Source organism: Prionailurus viverrinus, chromosome A1 (assembly GCF_022837055.1).
Source record: "Prionailurus viverrinus isolate Anna chromosome A1, UM_Priviv_1.0, whole genome shotgun sequence".
Classification (NCBI taxonomy): domain Eukaryota; kingdom Metazoa; phylum Chordata; class Mammalia; order Carnivora; family Felidae; genus Prionailurus; species Prionailurus viverrinus.
Window position 1 is genome coordinate 22,057,078 of NC_062561.1, and position 26,462 is coordinate 22,083,539.

A 26,462-nucleotide genomic window follows, 5' to 3' on the forward strand; every position below is an offset into this window, starting at 1 on the left:
TTAAAATCTGAAGATTAAAATCATAATACTTGAGTATTTCCTTGCTACATTTTTATTATGATTAGGAATCAGCATCTTCCCTGAGAAGCTAACATATTAACAGATGAATCTGTTATTATCACTGTCAACACACCTTTGTTAGAAACATTTTTAAACAGCATTGTCAGGCCAGTTTAATCTGTGGACGGAACCCCATACATGAACGACTATAGGACTTTAAAGGGAAAAGATGGGATGAGAAAAATATTTTGTTTATCCCTAGACTGTTTTGGGAGGAGGGAGCAAGATTTAAATTTGCCTCAGCTTTAATTGCTTTACACACATTCTTGTGACGCACAGTTGGGAGGGAGGAAGAAAAAGAGGGAGCTGTTACTGTGTGGTATGTATCTAAAAGAGTGCATTTGAAAGGGAGAGGAGAAAGCAGAAGCAAGCTGGTCTGACCAGAAACAGAACTGCCTGTGACAGATTAAGAGACAAGCGAGGCTTGGAATCTGAGAGCAAGCAAAGAGAGTGGAAATTTACAGCTGCCCTGTGTGAGTGTTCAAGTGATCATTTTCTGCTAACGTTTTCCGGTGGTAACTGTTACTCTTCAAAGAGAGAGAGAGAAAGTCAAGACGGGATTGTGGAAACTCTTTTCTCTGCAACGCTTTGGTAATAGGAGGCACCCTCTATTAAATGGAAGATAAAGCTACTTCATGTAAAGTGCTTTGAGCCCAAGAGAGAGCTGTCTTCAGCACCTCACCACCATGTGTCTACTTTTTGTTGCTTAGACAAGCCTGGACATTTCTGTAACATTTGGTGAGTATCAGCCAGGTTATCTATACTAGTTCATAGAAATGGAATTAATATGGTAAACTTTAGTTTTAGTAAAGGTTTTACGGTTACTGCTTATACATTCATTTTAAATTGTGTTGTTACCTTATTTCTTTGTGCATGATGAACTGCTGTTACTAGGAGAGGTTTAAAAAAACAGCAACTACAAAACAATACTTCTCTGTTGCCTAAGGCACTTGAACCATTACCAACTATTCTGTGTCCATGGAATATCTTATTTTGGAAATGGGTTTTTATTTACAGAGGGTTACCAAAAATAAAATAGTGGCAGTATACTACTTTTCATGTTTCTTTTTCAACTGCATAAAAATTCAGGAGTTACCTCTTTCTGTGTATTGTCACTAAATTTAAAATTATCAATGTGATGTTTGGTATCTTCAATTATTATAAATTACACCCTTCTCTCATAATCCCAGTGGAAGTGTTAATGATACCATTATTTACAAGGACATACAATTTAAATATTGAATGCTTCTGTTAGATCCAATAAGTGACACATGATTTTTTCCCCAAATTCTGTAATGAATGTAAAAATTAGACAACGTACATATCAAATTTACCATTTGATACAAAATGGATGCACATGGATTTCAAATTAAGGATTAAAACAGTTATTTTCTTATAGCTGATACCAAGCTCTCACATAATATTTTTGTTCTGCTGAAGAACTGTTATAGCCAAATGCATATATGTATACAAGCAATACAGCAGAAAAAAGAAAAATAAACTCATAAAAGATGTATTCACATTCCAAGAAAAACTTTAATTGTACAACCTTAACATAGGAGATTGTATACTCATTTTTTATATGTCTTTTTAAAGGCATCAGTGGAAGACACGTAATCATTCTTCTGTGGGAGGAAGGAAATATACATTGTTAGCTGCTAAAGTGAGTCATTGCATAGAGGTGCACCATTCTAGGCAAAGTTTCTAATTTCCTCTCTGCCAGCATCAAAAAATATGTCCTTAGTGATTCAAGTGAGTCCTTTAAGGCAGAACAACTTAGCTGAAATGAAAACTTCAATAGAGTGTCAGTAAACATATCAAAAGGGTTTATACCCTAGACATAATATATAAAGTGGTGCATTTCCTCTATGTGTGCAGAAGCCTGTAGAACAGGTTTTGTTTTGTGGTTTCTTTCTTTCTTTCTTTTTTTTTTTAATGCCTTTGACCTATGTATAAGAAGAAACTCAGCTGATCTTTGGAAACGTTTTCTGGACCAGTATCTTGCACTTAAAGTCAAAAGTAAATAAAGATAATATCACAAACCAACTTTTTTTCTTTACTGAAGTTCCCATACTTGGTCCTTCTTAGACCGGTGGAAGGTTTGCATACAGCTTCACAATTGTCAGAATAATTTTTTATTTTAAGCTAGTAAGTCACTGGTATTACCTTGGTGGTGGTGGTGGTGGTGGCACCATTTCTTAAGCCCATAGGAATGTAAATATAACAATAAAGATTAAGTCATTCTCAGTTTACAAATATTTTGTACTTCAGAAGTTTATTGTGAATGGGTTGTTGGGAATTTGGGACCCATCTTCCCTGGAAAATAATTCAATAAATGATTGACTTTTATTATAACCTGAGAACATATTACAGTCACAGTATAGAAAAACCATTGCCACCCTGAAAAATACTAGAAAAGCAAGTCTAGTAATGAAACTAAGTGTAAAAACAATTCTATTGAATAAGACATTATTTTTATTTATCTTAGATATTAATGCTTGAAGAAAAGCATATTTAATGAGATGAATGGGTTTTGGGAAAGATGCTTATAAATAGGATTTCTAGGTACTTTTGAGAGCTTCCATGGTTGATTGCATTCCCTTTATGAGACCTTATCCCATGTTAAGATTAGTGATTTTTGTTTCCCTTGCCATAGGCATATTTCTAGCCATTGCTTTTACCCTTATCACCCATTTCTAGAGTCTAGCTCAGTGGCACATAAGTAGATACCTAATAAATAGTTACTAGATGAGGCCTAAACTTTTTCTTTGGTTCACAGAAATGGAACTGATGAATTTTTCCAAGATACCCAAAAAAGGAAAGGGGTTTAGGGGAGCATGGTTTTCATTATGAGAAAGATATGGCCTGATAAGAATCATTGAATTGTGAGACACAAAGCAATATTAGTACAGAATAGGCCTAACTATTCTGAGAAAAAGGGAAGACGTTGGTATAACTTAGTGGCAGCCCTGAATGAGTAGGGATGGTGATGGGGGAGGCAGTTTACAAGCTTGGTATCTCGAGTACATGGGACATTCTAAGGTAAGGTGTCACCTTTATGTATTTGCATAAGTGTACCAGGACTCATGAAGAAATGTGGCCTATTAGGAAAACTCAAATTAGGTCTATCTAAATTAAGTTTAGTGACACTGGTCCTAAGAGTTTCTCTAAAGTGCTGTAGTACGAAATTTAAAAGTTGGCAATGTAATAAACACATATAATGAAATAAACAACACGGTGAATGTAGATTGCACTTAGATGACTTTCAGTGGCAGAACAACTTTTCCATTTGATCAAGAAATACTTTCTTTGTTCTATTTCAAAAACTATAAACCTTGTCTTAATAATAACAATATCTAACCAAAACTTGATGATTGTTATGTATAATATGTATGTGCTTATAGGAAAGACTAAAAAAAAGTCAATTTTGAGTTTCCCTTGATAATTCTGTTGTAAAGAATAACCATTTGTGAATTTCAGTGAGATCTGATGCTTTGAATACAGGTACTAGTTTTTGAGAATACGGACCTAGCTTCAGACCTCTGCTATAAGTTGAGATTATGAAATTCTAATATAATATTCTCATTCATTGACAGTCATTAATCAGTAATAAATGTAGAAAATTTTAGCTCTGACAAATGCCTGGATCTGTCAACAGAAACATCGGTATAAACCTAATGAATGAAGTTACTGGTTGTTTTTCCTGGAATAGTAGTCTAGTAGGTTATTATTTGTAATAACAAATACATTAGCTGTTGTGTGTCTTCCTACCTTCATGTACTAATTGTGTTTTTAAAATTATTTCACTGGTTACAGTACACTAGAATTAAGGAACAGTTCTCAAGGACATGGGTTTCTCTTAAAAAAGAGTTTTTATTCTGATGCAAGTCTGACCAAGGCTTCCAGATGAATGAGGATGCATAAGAAACTTCTCACAAGTTTTCCATTTCTGTGTAAATTGTCCAGTTTTAGAAAAGCTCTCTCCTAAACTCTGTTAATAAAACTTATAAAAACAAAATCATTCTTAGTCATTTTGAACTGAGAAAAAGAATGATCAAAGTCCTTATTTATACTCTATTGCCTACAGTTTCACTCATTTCTATAGGTTTTCAAGTGAAAAATTTAATTGTAGTGCCTAATTACATTTAACATATGTATTTTAGGGGCGCCTGGATGGCGCAGTGGGTTAAGCGTCCGACTTCAGCCAGGTCACGATCTCGCGGTCCATGAGTTCGAGCCCCGCGTCAGGCTCTGGGCTGATGGCTCAGAGCCTGGAGCCTGTTTCAGATTCTGTGTCTCCCTCTCTCTCTGCCCCTCCCCCGTTCACGCTCTGTCTCTCTCTGTCCCCCCAAAAATAAATAAACGTTGGAAAAAAAATAACATATGTATTTTAAAATAGAATCATTAAAGAAGCCATTGATTGCAAAACACTTTGACATATATCATATGCTCTATAATGGATTTGGTGTCATAATATGCATAACTAGAATGATATGCTTTGTAATTTATTATCCCTGTGAAGGCACTTCTAAATTATGACTTTGTCAGTGGGGGGAAAGGGGACTACTTGGATATGACAAATACAGCAGAACCATTGGGAATACTTAAAATTTTTTTAAATATACATTAAATCAAACTTACCCATTTAAAGAGAACAGTTCAATGAATATTGACAGATGTATATACTCATGTATATACATTAAAAAAAATGAATCTTACTAGCCCAATTATCTGCCATAGATGCACTTTGATCATATCATGTCTGTGAGTTCTATTTGCAATACAGATAAAAGAATGCTCATTACTGAACTTTTGTGGTTTTTTTTTTTTTAATGTGGGGCTAAGTTTGTTTTATTTTTTTTTAGTTTAAGAGAAGGTAATTATGCCTTAAGTTTAAATTAGCAAGCTCTAAGAAGGAATTTTGGAAATGTTCCTCTCTCACTCATTGTTGATTATAAAATAAACATGTGAATGGAAAGAAGGCTCATTTTTGAGTTGGCTTTCTTTCAGTGAATAATTTAAATTAAATAAAATGATTTAAAAATAGAATTAGTACATGAAGTTAGGAAGATATATAACCAGTAAGTTAGAAGTTTGGTTACTTTTTATGTTTTTATCTATGGAAATCTTGAGATTTTTCTTGGCTTCAGAGATGAATTTCTCACTTCCTTAAACTTTTACGGGAAACCTTTGAACTATTTTTGAACAGTATAATTGGAGGTTAAACATAAAGGCCTGGAAATGCTCATTAGCCCCTACAGATAGACATTTATTCCCCTTTAAAGATTTTAAGGAATAAAAAACAAGGAAATTGAATGTCCCAAATGACCTTTTCTCCTAGCTTCCTCTTCTCATTCCCCTATAAACACTCCTCTCCACTTATATCACTGAACACGTTCAGATGACTCACTCGAGTGATTGACTCGGGGCCACCTTTAACAACACTCACATGTAAGTTAGGGATATGAAGCATTTTACCATGTATCAGAAAAGGGAATGCTGCCAAAATCTACTACAAAATCTACAGGGCCTGAGTTCTCTGGGAGTAGAGCTGAGTAATTTTTTTTGGCTTTCTCTCCAGAATCTGAGCCAAGTTCTACTCTTTATGAAAATTTCATAGCCAAAGTAACAGAAATCATATTTGTTTGACTAATGCTTTGAAAAGACATGGTGACCAGATATTCCACAGTTTGAACTTTAAAACACAGTTAGTTGTTCAGTTATTGAAAAACATCATTTACGAGAAGATGTTTCCATTATAAGAGCATTTGCATGGCCTGTTAAACAAAGTTTGGGAAAAAAACCCAAACTCTGAAGGAAAAAGAAAATTTAGCATACATAAACCGACTACCCAGAAACCATCACCATTAACTTTTGTAAATTATTTTTTCTATGTGTATGTTTTGTGTATTTGTGTTTTGTTTGCTTTTAAACAGTTCCATAATATGGAATGCTGTTTTTAACATTTCCATTTTATTTCACATTCTTTGCAAACATTTTCATAGCCATACAATGTACTGCATTTCATCAAATCTAAGAAGCCATTGGTTATAAGTCATATACTTTATATACCATTAAAAAAGAAGGAAAACAACCTACTAAATAGGGTAAAGTTTCCTCAGTTGTAAAAAACACCTCAATTTCAGAGATGTTAAAATGTTTTTAATGTCTCAGAGAAAACCCTTAGTTTATCTTGCCAACATAGATTTCCAGAAACAGAAGTAAATGAGAGGTTGTGAACATTTAAGAGTTCTAGATCCATACTGCCAAATTACTGTCCAAGTAATATTCCCATCAGTGTGACCCGAAGGGGAATGGGATCAGGGAGATGTACCAAGGGGGTTGTTTAAGTTGTTTTGTATTTTTTAAGCTGGGTGGTAAATATACAGGAACTGGTTACATTGTTTTCTATTTCTTCTTATATATGCCCCAAATATTTTATCTAAACCAAATTAAATTAAAATATCTAAGGTAAGGGGCATCTGGGTGAATCAGTTGGTTAAGCCTCCAACTCTTGATTTTGGCTCAGTTCATTATCTTATGGTTTGTGAGTTTGAACCCCGCATCGGGCCCTGCATGAAAGTGTGGAACCTGCTTGGGATTCTTTCTCTTTCCCTCTCTTTCTATCTCTCTCTGCCGCTCCCGTGTTTTCTCTGTCTCTCAAAATAAATAAAATAAACTCAAAAAATTATTTAAAAAAATAAATAAGATATCTAAGGGGAAAAGTGCTGTTGAAGCATTTTGATTAGCTTAATGGTGTCACAATCCACTTGTGAGCCAACTGCTGTAGCCAAGGCAGTGGAAGGAATATTTTGGCCACGCCTGGGTCATGTTCTGCCCTTTGGGTAGGGTGGGGTGGGAAGTAGAGCAGACAGGTCTATCACCAGGAGAAACAGGGACCAAATAGCTACCAGAGATTTTCTTTTTCTTTTACTTTTCTGATTCAGTTATTTCTGCTTCTATTGTTGCTATTTCCATCTCTCTCTTCTTGGAGATTTTTGGGGTGGTTTCCTTTTTAACTTGAATTCTTATTTATCTTTATTCCTGTATGAATTAATTATAATTGTAGATTCTCACCCTCCCACATGTCCTACCAACAATAACAAGGCTTCCTTTCAAGAATTATTTCTGATTTTTAGCATTTATTTTGTTGAACCCTTGTGGGTTTGATTCCGTCTCATCTCATACGATTTTTAGTAAGCGTACACAATCTGTTCACACACAAATATGTTTGCTAGAGATTCAGTTAAGAAGTTACAGACTTTCAGAACTCTGTAGGTTTTTGTCTATGTTCTTATGACATTTAGTTTTCCGGAAGTTCAAAGGCAACTTGACTTTTATCCTTTGTTTTTGTTAAGGTCATTTTATAGGAATGAGCTTTGAGAGCATAAATTTTGTTTCTTTTAAAAGCCACAAGACACTGAATTTGGGGTGTCATCATTAATCTCAACTAGAGAAGTTCTTTAGGGGAATAGAAGTTTTGATTTTTTTTTTTTTGTCTGCTGAAGCTATTACATCTTTCTTGCCTCTGCTTCATTTTTTAGATTTTTTTTGTTCTTGTTGGCTTCCTCCACCTCCCCCCATTGTTGTAATACCTGTTTTTGTAGGATAACACTTTATCTTTTCCACATCTCTGTAATATACATATATAGGTGCTCAGTAAGTGTTTTTTTAATGAACAAATGTAGACTGACTAATTTTGTACCTTTCAGTTGTCCTCAGTCAATTTTCCATGGGGTCGTTTCTGCTCTGTGCAGGTTTGGATTACTAGACTGTATGTATGTGTATGGATGTGTGTTTTTGATCTTTCATCTTGGCTGGGTTTTAGCTGAAGTCCTTTTCTCTCTCTCTCTCTTTTTTTTTTTTTTTCCAGTTAACGTTTGTTCTGTCTCCTACAGAGAACTGATTTTGGAGGCAACCTTTCCTGCCTAAGCCCATAGGGCATTTCTCCCCTTTCTTGGGCTGCATTTTCTTTTCTTTTCTTTTTTTTTAAATAGACCCTACATTATTTGTTGTTTATTCTGTTTACTCACTCTTGAAAATGGAAAATTACAACAGGGCCAGTGTCAGTCCACAGACGTTTGTTTGCTGCATGGCCCGCTATCAGCACTACGCTAGAGGGCATGTTGGTATGCGCGGCCTCCATAGTTTTCAGTGCTCAAGAGGCATTCCTCTAGTGTCAGTCTGTTGGATATAATCTGGCATCTTCTCCTGTCCCTGCTTCCTGCTTTGCTGAAATATAATGTATATTCTAACAACTCTGAGGTGGACTTTATGGAAAAATTACTACTACCCCTTTCTCCCCAGAAGGCACCATTTTCAGGACTCTGTCATTCCTTTTGTCTCTACCTGAAGCACTTTGTCTTTAGCCATGATGGATAGATAGTAGGAGTCAAAGACAGAATGGATATGGACCAGTGGTGAGCAACCTAGAGCTCACTGTATATAACCGGTCTAATTTCAAAATATGATGCTCTTTCTTTAAGAGCCCTCTCTTACAGTATGGCAGTTCCTCAAAAAGATTAAAAATAGAACTACCATATGATCCAGCAGTTCCACTTCTGGATATTTATCAGAAGAAAATGAAAATACTAATGTGAGAAGATATATGCACCCCCATGTTCATTGCAGCATTATTTACAATGGCCAAGAAATGGAAACAACCTAAGTGCCAAGCAATAGATGAATGGATAAAGAAAATGTGCCTCCCTGCCCCTGTCCCTGTCCCTGTCCTTGTCCCTCTCTCTATATATAATTCACACATAAGTATGATTCACCCACAAAAACAAATGAAATCTTGCCATTGATCAATATGGATGGACATTGAGGACATTGTGCTGGGAAAGTAAGACAGATGAAGAAAGACAAATATTGTATGAGTGTACTTATGTAAGTGGAATCTAAAAACAAAACAAAACAAAACAAAACAAAACAAAACAAAACAAAACAGAAACGAGCTCATAGATGCAGAGAACATATTGGTGGTTGCCAAAGGTGGGGGGGGGGGGGGGTGGGAGTGGATGAAATGGGTGAGGGACAGTCAAAAAGTACAAAGTTCCAGTTACAAAAAGCAAATAAGTCATGGGGATGCAATAAGTAAAATAAAATAATTAAACTAGTATTAACAAACAAATACAATGTATCTGGCCTTTCCCAAGGCATTTGGCAATTTTTTTCGATATCTTCATAAATGAAATGAAAAAATATGAGTTAGGGTGATATGACTAACTGAATTCACCGTTAAAATTTTTGAAAATGAATGCCCTCATTTTATAGATAGAACAAATGACACACAGACAAGGGTGATAATTTCTGAATCATAGTGGATCAGTTACCAACCCAGACCAGATGAAGTTTTGTTTAGCAGGTAGTATTGAGTGTCGGTGGCTCATTTGTTAAATGACCAGTGGGGTAAATGATGTGATGCATGCAAGTGACCAGCGTGGCTGCCCAGAGTAGGAAGGGCAGCCAGGAGTTTGAGGGCGATACAGGAAGGTGTTCAGTCTAGAGGTGGGGTGGGGCTGGTTATGATCTGAAGAGAACAGAGCAGTTAGGAGAGTTTCATCTTAATTTGTGGAGGATCAGGAGCTGGGGCTGCTTAGTTTGAGATACAGGTTTTGATTTCCCTCATGATATGGATCTCAGAACTGAAGAATAATGATCCTATGAAATTTGAAAATATTATTAAACTGATTTTATATATAGTGGTTATAGTAAGTAGATATACCTAAAATATGAAAATAACAAATTCAAGAAAGGAATACTGTATTGAGGGGCATTATACTCTGTGTCTTTCTTTCCCTCTGTTATATGATCTCATTGATCCTAAAATGTTTATTTTCTCCATTTAATAGTAAGTTCTAAAGAGCAAAGATTGTATTTTTCTTGTGCATAGCTCTATCCTAAGTACTTAGCAAGATTCTCGTGCTTAGTACTTACTGATTGTTGAATGAATAAGTAAATGAATAAATGAACAAACCAACACGCAAATAAAAAGTTGGGACACAGCAAATCAGGAAATGCTGGGTAACTACCATGTTAACATGGGAGTCCTGAAAACATTTGTAATTTTACCAGAATTCTCATTAGAATTAGCTCAATACAAGGAGAACTGAGCAGAGCAATAAGTAATGAACAAAAATCACGTCATATGATACCATATTGTAATTTGTGTTTTGTTTTGATGTCAGGAAGCATTTAGTTGAAATTCCCACAGTCAATTATCTTTACCTTAGTGCAGAAGAACCACATGAGGAAAAAGAACAATTACACAAATGCATTTAGCTAAAAAAACAACAACTTATAATGCTAAGTATTTTATCATTAAATATTTAACAATCAAAGAATAAATGTACATTTTTTAAAAGAAAAAGTGTGTGAGTCAAAGAGCCAGAAATACCTAGGGCACTTAATTAAGACAATATCATATCTCAATTATGTCTCAATTATTATTACGTCTCAATTATTAAGACAATATCCTATCTCAACTATGTCTTTCTCTTTCATGAAATAATTTATTCATTATGATGTAGAACCTTTTGTAATAATAGCAGCTAAACATTATAGAGTACCTTACTTATACAAGGCCCTATGCAAGGTGCTCTACTTTTTAATCCTCATAATCCTAAGAGGGAGATATTATCATCGCATTTACAGATGAGAACAGAGCCTATAGAGGGATCACATCCTGTGCCCAAGATCACTCAGGTCGGAAGCAACAATTTGCTTGCTCTGCCCAACTCTGTAATGACTGTTTCAGCACCCACCCTACTTCCACACTACATATGCTTTTAAATTATATGCTACCTTCATTTATTTATGTGTAGGGCTGATTACTAAAGAAAAACCTAGTCTATCTTTATAATTTTATTCTTGAATTTTATTAAGGTGCATGATATAATATTCTTCTGATTCTTTTTTGCACCTGACACCATCCACTGAGAATCAGTGTGATCCTCACATGCTTTATCTTTGAATCCTCTGTCAACTTTCAGTATCCACTTTAGAGGCTCCCTGGGATCTCTTAACTTGCTTTTCAAACTTATCCTTGCCTTGAGGGTGGGCAGGTTCCCTTCCCACTGACTTTCCCCACACCGAAAAGCTGAGGCACCTGACTGAAAACAGCATCTCTTCTGAAAACAAGAATTGTTTTTTTAGGTCTTCTGTTTTATCATCAAAATCCACACTTACCACTTTGATTTCTACTCCATAACATATACATATCTCACTGGAATTCCTGATCACAAACAACACATACTGAAGGAATTTATTGGAAGGATATAAAGTAGCTCATAGAATGGCAGAAATGCTAGAGAATCAGAATCGGAAATAGGAATCTAGGGGGATTAGGGATTTAGGACCATAACCATGGTTTTGCTATAGGAATAGCTAGTTAGAATGCTGCTATCCACTGATGTGCATGTTTGTGTGTACACGTTTGCATGATATCCTGCATTGATTAATTGCATCATTGTTAGTAAGAAAAATATTAGAAAAAATGGAATTAACCCAAATGTCCATCAATAGGGTATTGGTAGAATAAATGATATAGTAATTTAAGAAGAAAATGGGGCACCTGGGTGGCTCAGTCGGTTAAGCATCCGACTGCAGCTCAGGTCAAGGTCTCGTGGTTTGTGAGTTGGAGCCCTGCCTCAGGCTCTGTGCTGACAGAATAGTATATTGGATAAAAGTTATTGTAATAGAACTAACCATACACTCATAGAATGATATTCAAGATATTTTAAAAAATGGGAAAAATTTACAAAATAATGTTTAATATTATTATATTTTTGTCTTAAAATATATTTATTTTGGAGGTGCCTGGGTGGATCAGTCAGTTAAGTGTATGACTCTTGATTTCAGCCCAGGTCATGCTCTCACAGTCGTGAGATCAACAACTAACAGCATGGAGCCTGCTTGGGATTCTCTCTCTCCCTCTCTCTCTCCCCTCCCCCACTCACGTGAGCATGCCCTCTCTCAAAATAAATAAATATTTAAAATACATCTATATATACGGGGTGCCTGGGTGGCTCAGTTGGTTGAGCATCTGACTTTGGCTCAGGGCATGATCTTGTGATTTGTGAGTTTAAGCCCCAAGTCTGGCTCTGTGCTGACAGCTCAGAGCCTGGAACCTGCTTCAGATTCTGGGTCTCCCTCTCTCTGCCCCCTCCTCCACTCATGCTCCATCTCTCTCCCTCTCTCTCTCAAAAATAAACATTAAAATATTAAAAAAGTATATATATATGTATGCATATATAGATATATATAGATATATATATATATTTAGGGCACCTGGGTGGCTCAGTCGGTTAAGCAGCCGACTTCATCTCAAGTCATCGTCTCGCGGTTCATGAGTTCGAGCCCCGCGTCAAGCTCTGTGCTGACAGTTCAGATCCTGGAGCCTGCTTCAGATTCTGTTTCCATCTCTCTCTCTGCCCCTCCCCTGCTCACGCTCTGTCTCTCTGTCAAAAATAAAGTTAAAAAAACATTAAAAATATATATGTTTATTTCTATATGTATAAAAAATTTCAGGAGGAATATATACCAAAGTTTTTTTCTCTAGGTGGTTAATCAATGGAACACTTTGATTTATTATATCATATTTCTGAAGTGTTTGAAATGTTTTTGTTAATAACTATAAAGTACATGAATATGCCTCTCCTCACTGAAGCTTTCAATTATAATTTTCTCCCTAATACTTATATTTTTAGTGTAAGTAGGGCAATGACAGCCATATTTAGCTTTCTCTGCTCTACGTAAATAGATGTTCTCAAAAACAAGAATTAATACTCCTTTTCCTCACTCTCCTCACCCTCCACTGTGGTAGGCCTCATTTCTTTAGTGAGTATGGCCAACTGAATATGGAAGAGTAAATAAAGAACAGATTCTAAATAGTTTCACATTGCAATTTTGTGATTGTCATGGAGTAGCATTAAATATTGCTTTACCACAGTATGTAGATTCTAATCCCACTTTTGTTTTACATTTTTATTTTATCTATCATTGTTGTCATCACTCTCATCAGTTAAAATAACTAGTTTTAAATATCAGCTTATTCTTTAAAAGTACTCCTTTTCCCATTGGGATTTTTTCCCAATCATTGTATTGTAGAAAAGAATTTTAAACTTTGAGTAAAAACTATTAGGCAAAGTTTTAAAAATATGTCTTAAAATACTTATATGTATTTAAATTTGGTGTAAAACTTGATGAAACTCATTTTAGTTTGATCAATATTTAAAAAAATTGTTTTAAATGTTTTATTTATTTTTGAGCAAGAGAGCATGAGCTGGGGAGGGGTAGAGAGAGGGGAACAGAGGATCCAAAACAGGCTCTGTGCTGACAGCAGTGAGCTCAGTGCAGGGCTTGAACTCATGGACCTTGAGATCGTGACCTGAGCTGACGTCAGACTCTCAAGCAACAGAGCCATCCAGGCACCCCTAGTTTGATCAATATTAATATTTCAAATTATTAAATTAAGATTATTAGAAACTTATAAGACATTTTGGTATAGTAATTTAATCATGTTAAGAGTTAAAATAATTGCAAACTGGTGGAACCACTCTGGAAACAGTATGGAGTTTCCTTACAAAGTTGGGAACTTGCAGCCCAACATTTATAGCAGCATTATCTACAATAGCCAAATTATGGAAACAGCCCAGGTGTCCATTGACTGATGAATGGATAAAGAAGATGTGGTTTATATATACACAGTGGGATATTACTCAGCCATAAAAAAGAATGAAATCTTGCCATCTGTAACAATATGGATGGACATGTAGGGCATTGTGCTAAATGAAATGTCAGACAGAGAAAGACAAATACCATATGACTTCACTTATGTGGAATTTAAGAAACAAAACAAACAAGCAAAGGGAAGAAAAAAAGAGCAGCAAACCACGAAACAGACTCCTAACTATAGAGAAAAAACATGGTTACCAGAGGGGAGGTGGGTGGGAGGATGGGTGAAATAGGTGGTGGGGATTAAGGAGGGCACTTGTGATGAGCACTGGGTGATGTATGAAATGTTGAATCACTTCATTTTATTTATTGAACACCTGAAAATAACATTACACTGTTAACTGACCAGAATTTGATTTAAAACTTTAGGAAAAAAATTAAAAAGTTAAATTCATGATTTTTGTTTGCTTATTTGTTTGTTTTTAGCATTCTGTATTGGAAGAAGAGATTTCTATAGATGAAAAAGATGCCTTTGTTTAGTAAATCACACAAAAGTCCAGCAGAAATCGTGAAAACTCTGAAAGACAATTTGGCCATTTTGGAAAAGCAAGACAAAAAAACAGACAAGGTATGAACTAAAACAATAATGTTATTTTTTAAATGCATATGTTCCAAAACCAAAAACCAGTATAAAAGCTTGATGAAGAATCCCAAATATGGTCTGTGATGCTCACATAAAGTTTCTATAAATACATTTAAGTGCGGCGGGGCACCTGGGTAGCTCAGTCGGTTAAGCATCCAACTTCAGCTCAGGTCATGATCTCACAGTTCATGGGTTTGAGCCCCATGTCGAGCCCCATGTCTGTGCTGTCAGCACAGAGCTTGGAGCCTGCTTCGGATTCTGTGTGTCTCTCTCTCCCTCTCCCCTGCTTACCCTCTGTCTGTCTGTCTGTCTGTCTCTCTCTCCCTCTCAAAAATAAATAAACATTAAAAAAAATAAAAAAAATAAATTGATTTCAGGTTTTATGCAATTGTTAAGTCTGTTGCCTTGAACTCTTAGTTCACTCTCTTGAGCTTCTGACCAAACTTGGATCCCTTTAGACTATAGAGCTTAAAAATCTAAGGGGTTACACTGGAATATAATGTTATACTGACATGAAGGATAAAACAGTTTTTGTTTTTTGGGTTTTGGTGGGGGTTTTTTTGAGAGAGAGAGAGAGACAGAGAGAGAGACAGAGAGACAGGGCATGCACAAGTGGGAGAGGGTCCAAGAGAGAGGGAGAGAGAGAATCCCAAGCAGGCTCCATGCTGTCACTGTGGAACCTGATGTGGAGCTTGATCTCATGACTGTGAGATCATGACCTGAGCTAAAATCAAGAGTCATATGTTTAACTGGGTGAGCCACCCCAGGTACCCCAAGACATTTTTATTTAAAGATCAACTGATAATTTCTACGACACTGAACCTCATTTTAACATTTTTCAAAGGTCCTACTAAGCAGGGTTTCCTCATAGGAAGGATTGTTTTTATTATTTTATTCCTTCAAAGGGATGTTGGATCCTGCATATTCAATTTCTCTCTAAAGTGACTAGTATATGGCAAGACTTAAGAGATCTATAAAATAAATATTCTTCAGTTCACAGTATCTTTCTATCTCAATGTATAATACAATCTTGTATTCTTATAGGAATGTAGGAACCTATTTTCTATCCGACATCTTATAAGGGATGCAGAACTGTATTTTAAATTCTTGTGTACTTGTATAATATTGAACCAAATATTGGCCCAATTAGAAGAAATGACCTCCATAAAAGAGTAAATATGAATGGCAGAAGACAGGAAAAAAAAAAACCATAAAAAGATACTCATTTCCATAGTAGTCAGGAAAAAGCCAATTAAAACCATAGCACATTCCTATTATACACCCACTATCTTGGCAGAAATGGAAAATGTCTCATATTAAGTGTTGGCAGGGATGGAAAGCAAATGAGAACTTTCATCCAGTGTGAAGGATGAAGTACAAACTGGTGTTACTGCTTTGGAAATCAGCTTAGTATCATCTGTCGTATATGAAGATGTGCCTGTGCTAAAACCTGCAGTTCCACTCCTAGGTACAAACTCTAGAGATAATCTTGCACTTAGGCACCAGGATGCATGTATGAGAGTGTTCATAGCATTGCTGTTCATAATAACCCCTCAGTGGAAACAGCCCAAATGTCCATCAAAGGTAGAACTGAAAAATTGTAGTCTCACCATCAATGGAATACTTGAGAGCAATGAAGTTTAAGGCACTGCTGCCTACGTGCAACCGCATGGATGAATCTCGCATACATAATACTGAGTAAAAGAAGACCTCATAAAAGGACATAGGTACTATTCCAAAAAGTTCAAAATTGGCAGGACTAGACTACATTGTTTTGGAATGCAAACACAAGTAAGAAAACTATAAAGAAAACTAAAGAAATGATGGTCATCAAAGACATAAAAATATTTTCTTCTAGGTTGAAAAGGTTCCTTCAGGTGACTTCAGGGTTTCTGAAAATACTCTGTTCTTGCCCTGTGTTATGGTCACATAGCTGTTTGCTTTATAATTATTCTAAACTATGTAGAATATAAAGTATTATTCTCTGAATAAATCTCACACTTTGAAGAGACTTCCAACCTTTAATAAATTAAGGATTGTTTCAGTCAGATCTTAAGATGTATCTGGAAATTATGTTTTTAAAGTAGTGTTATGCTGCTATGAATTACTTTTATTTAATTTGCCTTATTCTCTTAATTTCCTGCTTCAATTATGATGATTACAGTAGTACACTTGAAAGTATAAAACTATATTTCTTTTAAAATATTCAGCAAATTAAATTATTAACTTATTGGCCTGTTCTCCTTTGCTCACCTGCATTAATTAAAAAAGATTTATTGAGTATATTCACATGCCATATAATTTGCTCCTTTAAAGGGCAAACTTTAAAATTTACAATTCAGTGATTTTTAGTATTCTCACAAGGTTCCACAATCATCACCAATATCAAATTCCAGAACATTTTCACCACCCCCAAAAGAAATCCTGTACTTGTTAGCAGTCATTCTTCATTCTCTTTTCCCCAAGCCTGAGCACCCACTAAATCTACTTTCTACTTCTATGGATTTTCCTATTATTCTTTAAAATATAGAGAATTTTTTTTTTTTAAGTTTCCTAGATAGCAAAAAAAGGCAATGATTATGTGGGAGAGATAAGTGGATTAACAAAATTTAATCGATTGTGTGTTTGACAATTTTTTTTTTTTAATTTTTAAAATTTTTTCTTAAAAAAAATTTTTAATGTTTATTTTTGAGGGAGAGAGAAAGACAGAGTGTGAGCCCGGGAGGGGCAGAGAGAGGGGGAGACACAGAATCTGAAGCAGACTCCAAGCTCTGAGCTGTCAGTGCAGAGACCAACGTGTGGCTCAGACTCACAAACCATGATATCATGACCTGAACTGAAATCAAGAGTTGGATGCTTAACCGACTGAACCACCCAGATGCCCCAACAATTCAGTTTTATTACTTAGTCCGTTAAAAAATCAGAGTAATAGGAATTTGTTGAAAAACCTTAACAAATGCTTTGAATAAAGACGAGTAGCTATGGATAGGTCTTCAAAACAGTCAATTTAATTTTTAAGAGTAAAATTTATAGTTAATTACTAGCAAAGTTGGACTATGAGTATGGTTTTAAAAGTTTTTTTTTTTAAGTTTATTTTGAGAGAGAGAGAGAAAGAGAGAGAGGGAGGAGTGGGAGCAAGAGAGAGAGAGGGGAAAGAGAGAGAATCCCAAGCTGGCTCTGCACTGTCAGCATAGAGCCCAGTGTGGGGCTTGAACTCACGAACTGTGAGATCATGACCTGAGCCAAAATCAAGAGTCAGATGACTAACTGAGTGCGCCACCCAAGGACCCCGAATATGTTTTAAAAGAAGATTGTTTTAATTACATTGACTAACTAGAAATACTAGAGATATTTTTTATGTGAATAAATTTTTGCAACATTTTCCAAAATAGAAAAAGAAATGTCTATGAAAAAGTGTTTTTTTGTTTGTAACTGTAGTGTTCTTTGATCATAAATAAACGGAATCCAAAAAGTAGATTTGTTCGTTTGTTTGTTGATAGCTTGAAAATATTCATTCCTCATAACTATGAGTGTATTTTTTGTTCACCAGGCTTCTGAGGAAGTGTCGAAATCACTGCAAGCAATGAAAGAAATTCTGTGTGGTACAAATGACAAGGAGCCTCCCACAGAAGCCGTGGCTCAGCTCGCACAAGAGCTCTATAACAGTGGCCTGCTGGTGACATTGATTGCTGACCTACAGCTGATAGACTTTGAGGTAAACTATCTGTAAAAGGATGACGCTTCTGTTTTTTAATTTTAGTGTATACAAGATCATAAATACTTGACTTTTTCTATTATTACCATTCATATATTATATAAAAACCCAGTATTTTTCTAAAACTTCTAAAATTTCTTTAATAAAGCAAAAATGTATCTTATAGTTAAGTTTTCTGCAGGTAGGTAGCAAGGTTGGTGGCCAATAATAATAGTAATAATAAGAGATAACTTTGAGTGCTTACACATGCCATACAGTTCTAAGCACTCATCTCCTTTAATCCCCCCCCCCCCTTTTTTTTTTAATTTTTATTCTCGAGTTAGTTAACATACAGTATAGTCCTGGATTCAGGAGTAGAACCCAGTGACCCATCTCTTACATATGACACCCAGTGCTCATTCAGAAGAGTGCCTCCTTAATGCCCATCACCCATTTAACTCACCCCTCACACCCTCATCTCCTTTAATTCTTAAAACTACCTATGTGATTGCTACTATATGATTAGCCTCATTTTACTGATGAAGAACCTAAAGTTCAAAGATAATAAGTAATTTGTGCAGTCACTCAGGTACTTAAGAGCCTAAGCTGTATTCAAACTTAATGTCTCTCAGGCCTGTTCATTTAGTTAAAGTATTATACCAATGATTTAAGAAGTTTGTTAAATGCTAGTAATATAGGATATTTATCTCATTTTGAAAGCAGTTATACCTCATTTATCTAGATAATAAGTGAGCTAAATAAAAAAAAAATTTAGAAATGTTAAGTGGTGAATAAGTATAGGCACTTAATTACCTGTGGCCTGAGAGCAGTGTTTTTCAGTGAACAGGCTGTATGTAAGGCAAGTTTGGCCATTGGCTGTTTGAGTGATGGAAGTCTTAGCTTTGATTTGTTTGCTGTTTTGTTACCACCATTACTAAGTGCTTGGGTTTCTATTGATTTTCAGAGATAGAAGAAAATGCAAATTTCTGAAATAGCTTTTAGTTTTCTCTCTGAGGAGATGAAAGGAAAACTAATTATGGTGATTACAGTGATTAGACCAAGATAAGGTCAGGGCTCTGGGGATCTGTGGAAATACTAGCCCACAGCTCTCTGGACGGCTTAGATAGGGGAAGATTTTTGGCTGAGGACACGGGGAGGAGGAATGCAGAGCAAGACTGTTCTGGAGACGTGAAGCCAGGTGTGTGGGCTGAACACTATACTGAGTGGAGGACCCCAAAGGGTCCAGACTTCAACTCATCCTTCCTTTCAGACACACCTGCCTTTTTCTTTCTTTCTTTCCCTTATCTATTCTTCTGTCTTTGACATTTCTGCTCAATAATCTCTTTTCCTACTTTCTCCTCTTGCCTAGCTCGCTCACTCGCGCTCCCCATCTTACTCTTCACTTTTTAAACTGGCCATATGTGGAATGAAGTGTAGTTTTATCATTGCATCTGTGTATTTTCATGTTTCTTTTATTTAGTTTCAAATGAGATATTATGAACATTTATAGGAGTCGTGCCTAGTGGAAAAATACTTGGAATTAAAATTGTTTAGAGTCCCTGCTGTGCCATTTGATAGTAATGTAACCTCTTTGAGACTAACTTTTGTCATCTCTAAAATAGGAAAAGTATGAACTTCCAGCAGTTTTAAATATTAAACTGAATTTAAAAAATACATGCTGTATAAGAACAATAAATACATGTACAGACTATACACAAATGTCAGATAGTATATTCTTATTTCCTCTCTTAAACTGAAGTTAAATGTAAGCTGGTTTATTTTTGTTATAACCCTTGATTTTTTTTTTATTATTTTAATTTTAGATTTAGTTAATCAGTGACCATAAGTGGGAAAAATACTCCCTACTCTTGGATTATGGTATTATATTTCTATAAATCTCCTATTGTTTTGCAGATTTCCCTCAAAGCAGCAGTATATTAAGCCATTATCGTGATTAATTAGTATGTTAGCTTGAGTTGGTTTATGAGATTAGCCCAATTTGCAGTTGGATGCTGGAAGAAATATGACCAAGGATGGTTATGTTTTGAAGAATGAGTCAGGGATGAGATGTCATGAGGTCCAGTGAACTAGGAAATTCTTGAGCAGCCACAGAATAGTGTTGGTTCAAAGCACTACCCAAGAATTAGGGAGGTAAGAGTATATCAAGACAGACTTCGGGTATCTTGCAACTTTGCTTAGCGTTGGTTTAGATATCAAAAGAGGAACAATAAGAACTACTTATACAAGACTCTGTCAGTTAAGTGTCTGACTCTTGGTTTTGACTCAGGTCATGATCTCAAGGTTCGTGAGTTCGAGCCCCACATCAGGCTCCGTGCTGACAGTGGGGAGCCTGCTTGACGTTCTCTCTCTCTCTCTCTCTCTCTCTCTCTCTGTCTGCCTCCCATCTCTCAACAAATAAATAAACATTAAAAAAATATTTTTGGATTAAGACATCCAGTTGCCTAAAAGTTGACTTACACATTATCAAGTCAACTTTTACTGTCTGGAATCCTTAGGGAAAGAAGTATCTTTCTGAATATTTTCATTTTCCATGTAAGTGAAGATTAATTCTCCAAATAAAGGAAGTCAAACAAACTACTTTTGTGGATTACATTTTCTCTAAAAGGCATTGTATACTTGCCCCTCTCCAAAGTAGTATTCTAGATATAATTTTTTACTGTTGACTCAGAACTAACATTATGAAGATCTATTGTTGTAGCAATAAAACAGCAGACAGTCCTTTTTGTTTTCAACTTTACTAAGGTATAATTGACCACACAGTTCTTTCTTGACTTTGTCCATTCAACTGATGTAACATGATGCCTAGAACTCGGTTATAAATGAATGTGATATTCAGTAGGTGCGGCTGTCCTTCTCAAGCCCATAAAAAAATAGACACTTACTTATAAGTACTTCTTGGTTGACTAAGTGAAAAACAGTTAAAATTTAGGACAGTTCAATTTTAAGCATCCACTCATGACATACAGTGTTTTCAGGAAGGAGGCACCATTTGTAGCATTATTAGCTTACTTGCAGAAATGTGCTATGTATCTCTATGGACTGGAGGTACTAACCGTCAGCCTGCAAGCAGCATCTTTCTATCTCAAGCCTAAAGTATCCATATAAGCTAGTGACAGCTTGAAAAAATTCATCCTAACTTTAGAACTCAGTCTAATCACACAGAACTCTGCCCTCCTTGTCTCTTGGTTCGTAGGTAGAACTGGTATAGCCCCTTCTGGATTGAAAGTATCTTGAGTACTAGAACCCTGTTTCCCACACCTAATGCTATACACACTGGCTGCTTGAGTGAGTGAATGAATGAATGTAGGCATGAGAATGAGAGCTTGAAGCAGAGGTAAGGGAATTAGACCAAAGGAAAGTGTTCTGAATGCAGCAATAAGCCAGTTTTCTTGAAGAATTAGTAAACTGTTTAGAAGATAATTCAAGAGGGGCGCCTGGGTGGCGCAGTCGGTTAAGCGTCCGACTTCAGCCAGGTCACGATCTCGCGGTCCGGGAGTTCGAGCCCCGCGTTGGGCTCTGGGCTGATGGCTCAGAGCCTGGAGCCTGTTTCCGATTCTGTGTCTCCCTCTCTCTCTGCCCCTCCCCCGTTCATGCTCTGTCTCTCTCTGTCCCAAAAATAAATAAACGTTGAAAAAAAAATTTTTAAAAAAAAGAAGATAATTCAAGAGCGATGATAACATTCTAGTAAGTGAATAGCCTCTCATGGGGTTTTTGGAGAGTACAATAGTCATCTGACTGCAAAATTTCTGGTATGTGTTTATAACAGGAAGAAAAAGATATTATTTAGGGATGGGCTATAGCTTTTGTCAGATAAACTAAAAGGATGGGGCATTCCTTACAGAGAAAAGTGAACTTTTAGAAGACACTGAGATGGGTTTTTTTGTTAGTTGTAAAAGTTTAGGTCTCTAGGCAATGTCTGGAAGGAAAAGACTAAAAGGGAAGAGCTTAAATTTCCTTTTGCAGAGTAAAGTAACAGAAATTTGAGAAATGCCCTCTCTTTGGCTATGATTGATGGAAGTAGGGAAAGTTTTGGAGTGAGGGAAAGAGATTCCAGAACCATGACAGAGAGAAGGGACTTAAGGAAAAAGATGATCAGGAATTCTGACAAACCTTTAAAAATAGCGATTCATAGAATTCAATTTGAAATTGTTTCTGCACTATGCTATAATTACCCTTTGTTACCTTTAAACCTTTGATAAAAGAACTATGTACTAACAGTATATGCTGAGTGAAGGAGAAAGGGTGGTTTTCTATACTTGGAGGCAACAGGGTGTTGAGGAAATAACTAGCTGCAGGAGGAAGGACCGGGAACAGGGTTGAGGGGAGCTTGGAGCAGGGGTTCAGAATCCAGAGCTGACAACAGTGATGGTGGCCATGGCAGTGGCTTAGATTGGGTAGCAGGCACTGCCTTGGGAAACTGTGTGACAAACCCATTTCTCCTTCAGGAATCCAGAGCAAAGTAGTCCATTGGGGAGGGGAAAGTACTGGAGGATCCTACTATTTTGTAAATAAGGGTAGTTAGGAGGCACACCTTCGAGTTAAAATTGTGGGTGGCTCAGTCAGTTAAGTGACTGACTTCAGCTCAGGTCATGATCTCACAGTTTGTGAGTTCAAGCCCTACGCTGGGCTCTGTGCTGACAGCTCAGAGCCTGAGGCCTGCTTTGGATTCTGTGTCTCCCTCTCTCTCTGCCCCTCCCCCACTCACACTCTGTGTCTCTCTCACTCTCAAAAATAAATATAAAAAAAAAAGGGGGTGCCTGGGTGGCGCAGTCGGTTAAGCGTCCGACTTCAGCCAGGTCACGATCTCGCGGTCCGGGAGTTCGAGCCCCGCGTTGGGCTCTGGGCTGATGGCTCAGAGCCTGGAGCCTGTTTCCGATTCTGTGTCTCCCTCTCTCTCTGCCCCTCCCCCGTTCATGCTCTGTCTCTCTCTGTCCCAAAAATAAATAAACGTTGAAAAAAAAATTTTTAAAAAAAAGAAGATAATTCAAGAGCGATGATAACATTCTAGTAAGTGAATAGCCTCTCATGGGGTTTTTGGAGAGTACAATAGTCATCTGACTGCAAAATTTCTGGTATGTGTTTATAACAGGAAGAAAAAGATATTATTTAGGGATGGGCTATAGCTTTTGTCAGATAAACTAAAAGGATGGGGCATTCCTTACAGAGAAAAGTGAACTTTTAGAAGACACTGAGATGGGTTTTTTTGTTAGTTGTAAAAGTTTAGGTCTCTAGGCAATGTCTGGAAGGAAAAGACTAAAAGGGAAGAGCTTAAATTTCCTTTTGCAGAGTAAAGTAACAGAAATTTGAGAAATGCCCTCTCTTTGGCTATGATTGATGGAAGTAGGGAAAGTTTTGGAGTGAGGGAAAGAGATTCCAGAACCATGACAGAGAGAAGGGACTTAAGGAAAAAGATGATCAGGAATTCTGACAAACCTTTAAAAATAGCGATTCATAGAATTCAATTTGAAATTGTTTCTGCACTATGCTATAATTACCCTTTGTTACCTTTAAACCTTTGATAAAAGAACTATGTACTAACAGTATATGCTGAGTGAAGGAGAAAGGGTGGTTTTCTATACTTGGAGGCAACAGGGTGTTGAGGAAATAACTAGCTGCAGGAGGAAGGACCGGGAACAGGGTTGAGGGGAGCTTGGAGCAGGGGTTCAGAATCCAGAGCTGACAACAGTGATGGTGGCCATGGCAGTGGCTTAGATTGGGTAGCAGGCACTGCCTTGGGAAACTGTGTGACAAACCCATTTCTCCTTCAGGAATCCAGAGCAAAGTAGTCCATTGGGGAGGGGAAAGTACTGGAGGATCCTACTATTTTGTAAATAAGGGTAGTTAGGAGGCACACCTTCGAGTTAAAATTGTGGGTGGCTCAGTCAGTTAAGTGACTGACTTCAGCTCAGGTCATGATCTCACAGTTTGTGAGTTCAAGCCCTACGCTGGGCTCTGTGCTGACAGCTCAGAGCCTGAGGCCTGCTTTGGATTCTGTGTCTCCCTCTCTCTCTGCCCCTCCCCCACTCACACTCTGTGTCTCTCTCACTCTCAAAAATAAATATAAAAAAAAAAGGGGGTGCCTGGGTGGCGCAGTCGGTTAAGCGTCCGACTTCAGCCAGGTCACGATCTCGCGGTCCGGGAGTTCGAGCCCCGCATCGGGCTCTGGGCTGATGGCTCAGAGCCTGGAGCCTATTTCTGATTCTGTGTCTCCCTCTCTCTCTGCCCCTCCCCCGTTCATACTCTGTCTCTCTCTGTCCCAAAAATAAATTAAAAAAAATTTTAAAAAAAAGAAGATAATTCAAGAGCGATGATAACATTCTAGTAAGTGAATAGCCTCTCATGGGGTTTTTGGAGAGTACAATAGTCATCTGACTGCAAAATTTCTGGTATGTGTTTATAACAGGAAGAAAAAGATATTATTTAGGGATGGGCTATAGCTTTTGTCAGATAAACTAAAAGGATGGGGCATTCCTTACAGAGAAAAGTGAACTTTTAGAAGACACTGAGATGGGTTTTTTTGTTAGTTGTAAAAGTTTAGGTCTCTAGGCAATGTCTGGAAGGAAAAGACTAAAAGGGAAGAGCTTAAATTTCCTTTTGCAGAGTAAAGTAACAGAAATTTGAGAAATGCCCTCTCTTTGGCTATGATTGATGGAAGTAGGGAAAGTTTTGGAGTGAGGGAAAGAGATTCCAGAACCATGACAGAGAGAAGGGACTTAAGGAAAAAGATGATCAGGAATTCTGACAAACCTTTAAAAATAGCGATTCATAGAATTCAATTTGAAATTGTTTCTGCACTATGCTATAATTACCCTTTGTTACCTTTAAACCTTTGATAAAAGAACTATGTACTAACAGTATATGCTGAGTGAAGGAGAAAGGGTGGTTTTCTATACTTGGAGGCAACAGGGTGTTGAGGAAATAACTAGCTGCAGGAGGAAGGACCGGGAACAGGGTTGAGGGGAGCTTGGAGCAGGGGTTCAGAATCCAGAGCTGACAACAGTGATGGTGGCCATGGCAGTGGCTTAGATTGGGTAGCAGGCACTGCCTTGGGAAACTGTGTGACAAACCCATTTCTCCTTCAGGAATCCAGAGCAAAGTAGTCCATTGGGGAGGGGAAAGTACTGGAGGATCCTACTATTTTGTAAATAAGGGTAGTTAGGAGGCACACCTTCGAGTTAAAATTGTGGGTGGCTCAGTCAGTTAAGTGACTGACTTCAGCTCAGGTCATGATCTCACAGTTTGTGAGTTCAAGCCCTACGCTGGGCTCTGTGCTGACAGCTCAGAGCCTGAGGCCTGCTTTGGATTCTGTGTCTCCCTCTCTCTCTGCCCCTCCCCCACTCACACTCTGTGTCTCTCTCACTCTCAAAAATAAATATAAAAAAAAAAGGGGGTGCCTGGGTGGCGCAGTCGGTTAAGCGTCCGACTTCAGCCAGGTCACGATCTCGCGGTCCGGGAGTTCGAGCCCCGCATCGGGCTCTGGGCTGATGGCTCAGAGCCTGGAGCCTATTTCTGATTCTGTGTCTCCCTCTCTCTCTGCCCCTCCCCCGTTCATACTCTGTCTCTCTCTGTCCCAAAAATAAATAAACGTTGAAAAAAAAAATTAAAAAAAAAAATGGGGCGCCTGGGTGGCTCAGTTGGTTAAGCGCCCAACTTCAGCTCAGGTTGTGATCTCCCAGTTTGTGGGTTGGAGCCCTTCATTGGGCTCTGTGCTGACAGCTCAGAGCCTGGAGCCTGCTTCAGATTCTGTGTCTCCCTTTCTCTCTGCCCCTCCCTTGCTCATGCTCTGTCTCTCTCTGTCTCAAAAATAAATAAAACATTAAAAAAAAAAAAAGTCTCATTACTTTATAGCCATAAATTTTTAATCTAATCCTTTAGGCCTTAAAGTTGCTGACAGAAAGGAACTACTTCTGCATATTATTATGAGGTTAAAAAAAAAAAAAGACTTGTGGCTGAGATTGCAAATCTTCAGATTTTATGGGCTCAGGATCAAACTCAGAGCTGTGTTTTTTGAGGTTTGGCCACTATTCAAGACACAGCTTCAGACTCTGATGTTTTGAAACACAATGTGATAGGAGATCAAAGGATGAAATTTATTGATGCATTCATTTTAAAGAAAGGCATGTGTGCCTTGCAAAACTAGGGTGGATGCAAAGTCATCTGTTCGGGCTGAATTAGAAAGTAGTTCAAAGAAGCAGAAAACTTTCTGCTATGATAATTTAATCTCTAAGGCATAGTTCTTGCTACATTAAATAAAAGTCAGCAAAATGAGTACTTCAGTATCAGCTTCTCATTAACCCATTTTATGGTCCTAAATTTTTGAAGATTTCTGTCCCTTTTTAATAATCCTTTTCTGTTCCCTGGCCTCCT

General features: G+C 37.2%; 1 protein-coding gene across 6 annotated transcripts in view; it reads left to right on the forward strand.

The window, feature by feature from the left end:
- The window catches only part of CAB39L (calcium binding protein 39 like), a 135,092-nt gene that overhangs the window by 34,444 nt on the left and 74,186 nt on the right, over positions 1 to 26,462 (forward strand). For 5 of the 6 annotated variants that reach the window (XM_047865263.1, XM_047865291.1, XM_047865254.1 and 2 more), the window contains 2 exons: positions 14,224 to 14,365; positions 17,931 to 18,095. In XM_047865263.1, the coding sequence (XP_047721219.1) occupies positions 14,255 to 14,365; positions 17,931 to 18,095 (276 nt within the window). In that variant the 5' untranslated portion in view covers positions 14,224 to 14,254. Of the gene's footprint in view, positions 1 to 408; positions 799 to 14,223; positions 14,366 to 17,930; positions 18,096 to 26,462 lie in introns of those variants that run through there. The other variant, XM_047865246.1, reaches the window with a different exon arrangement.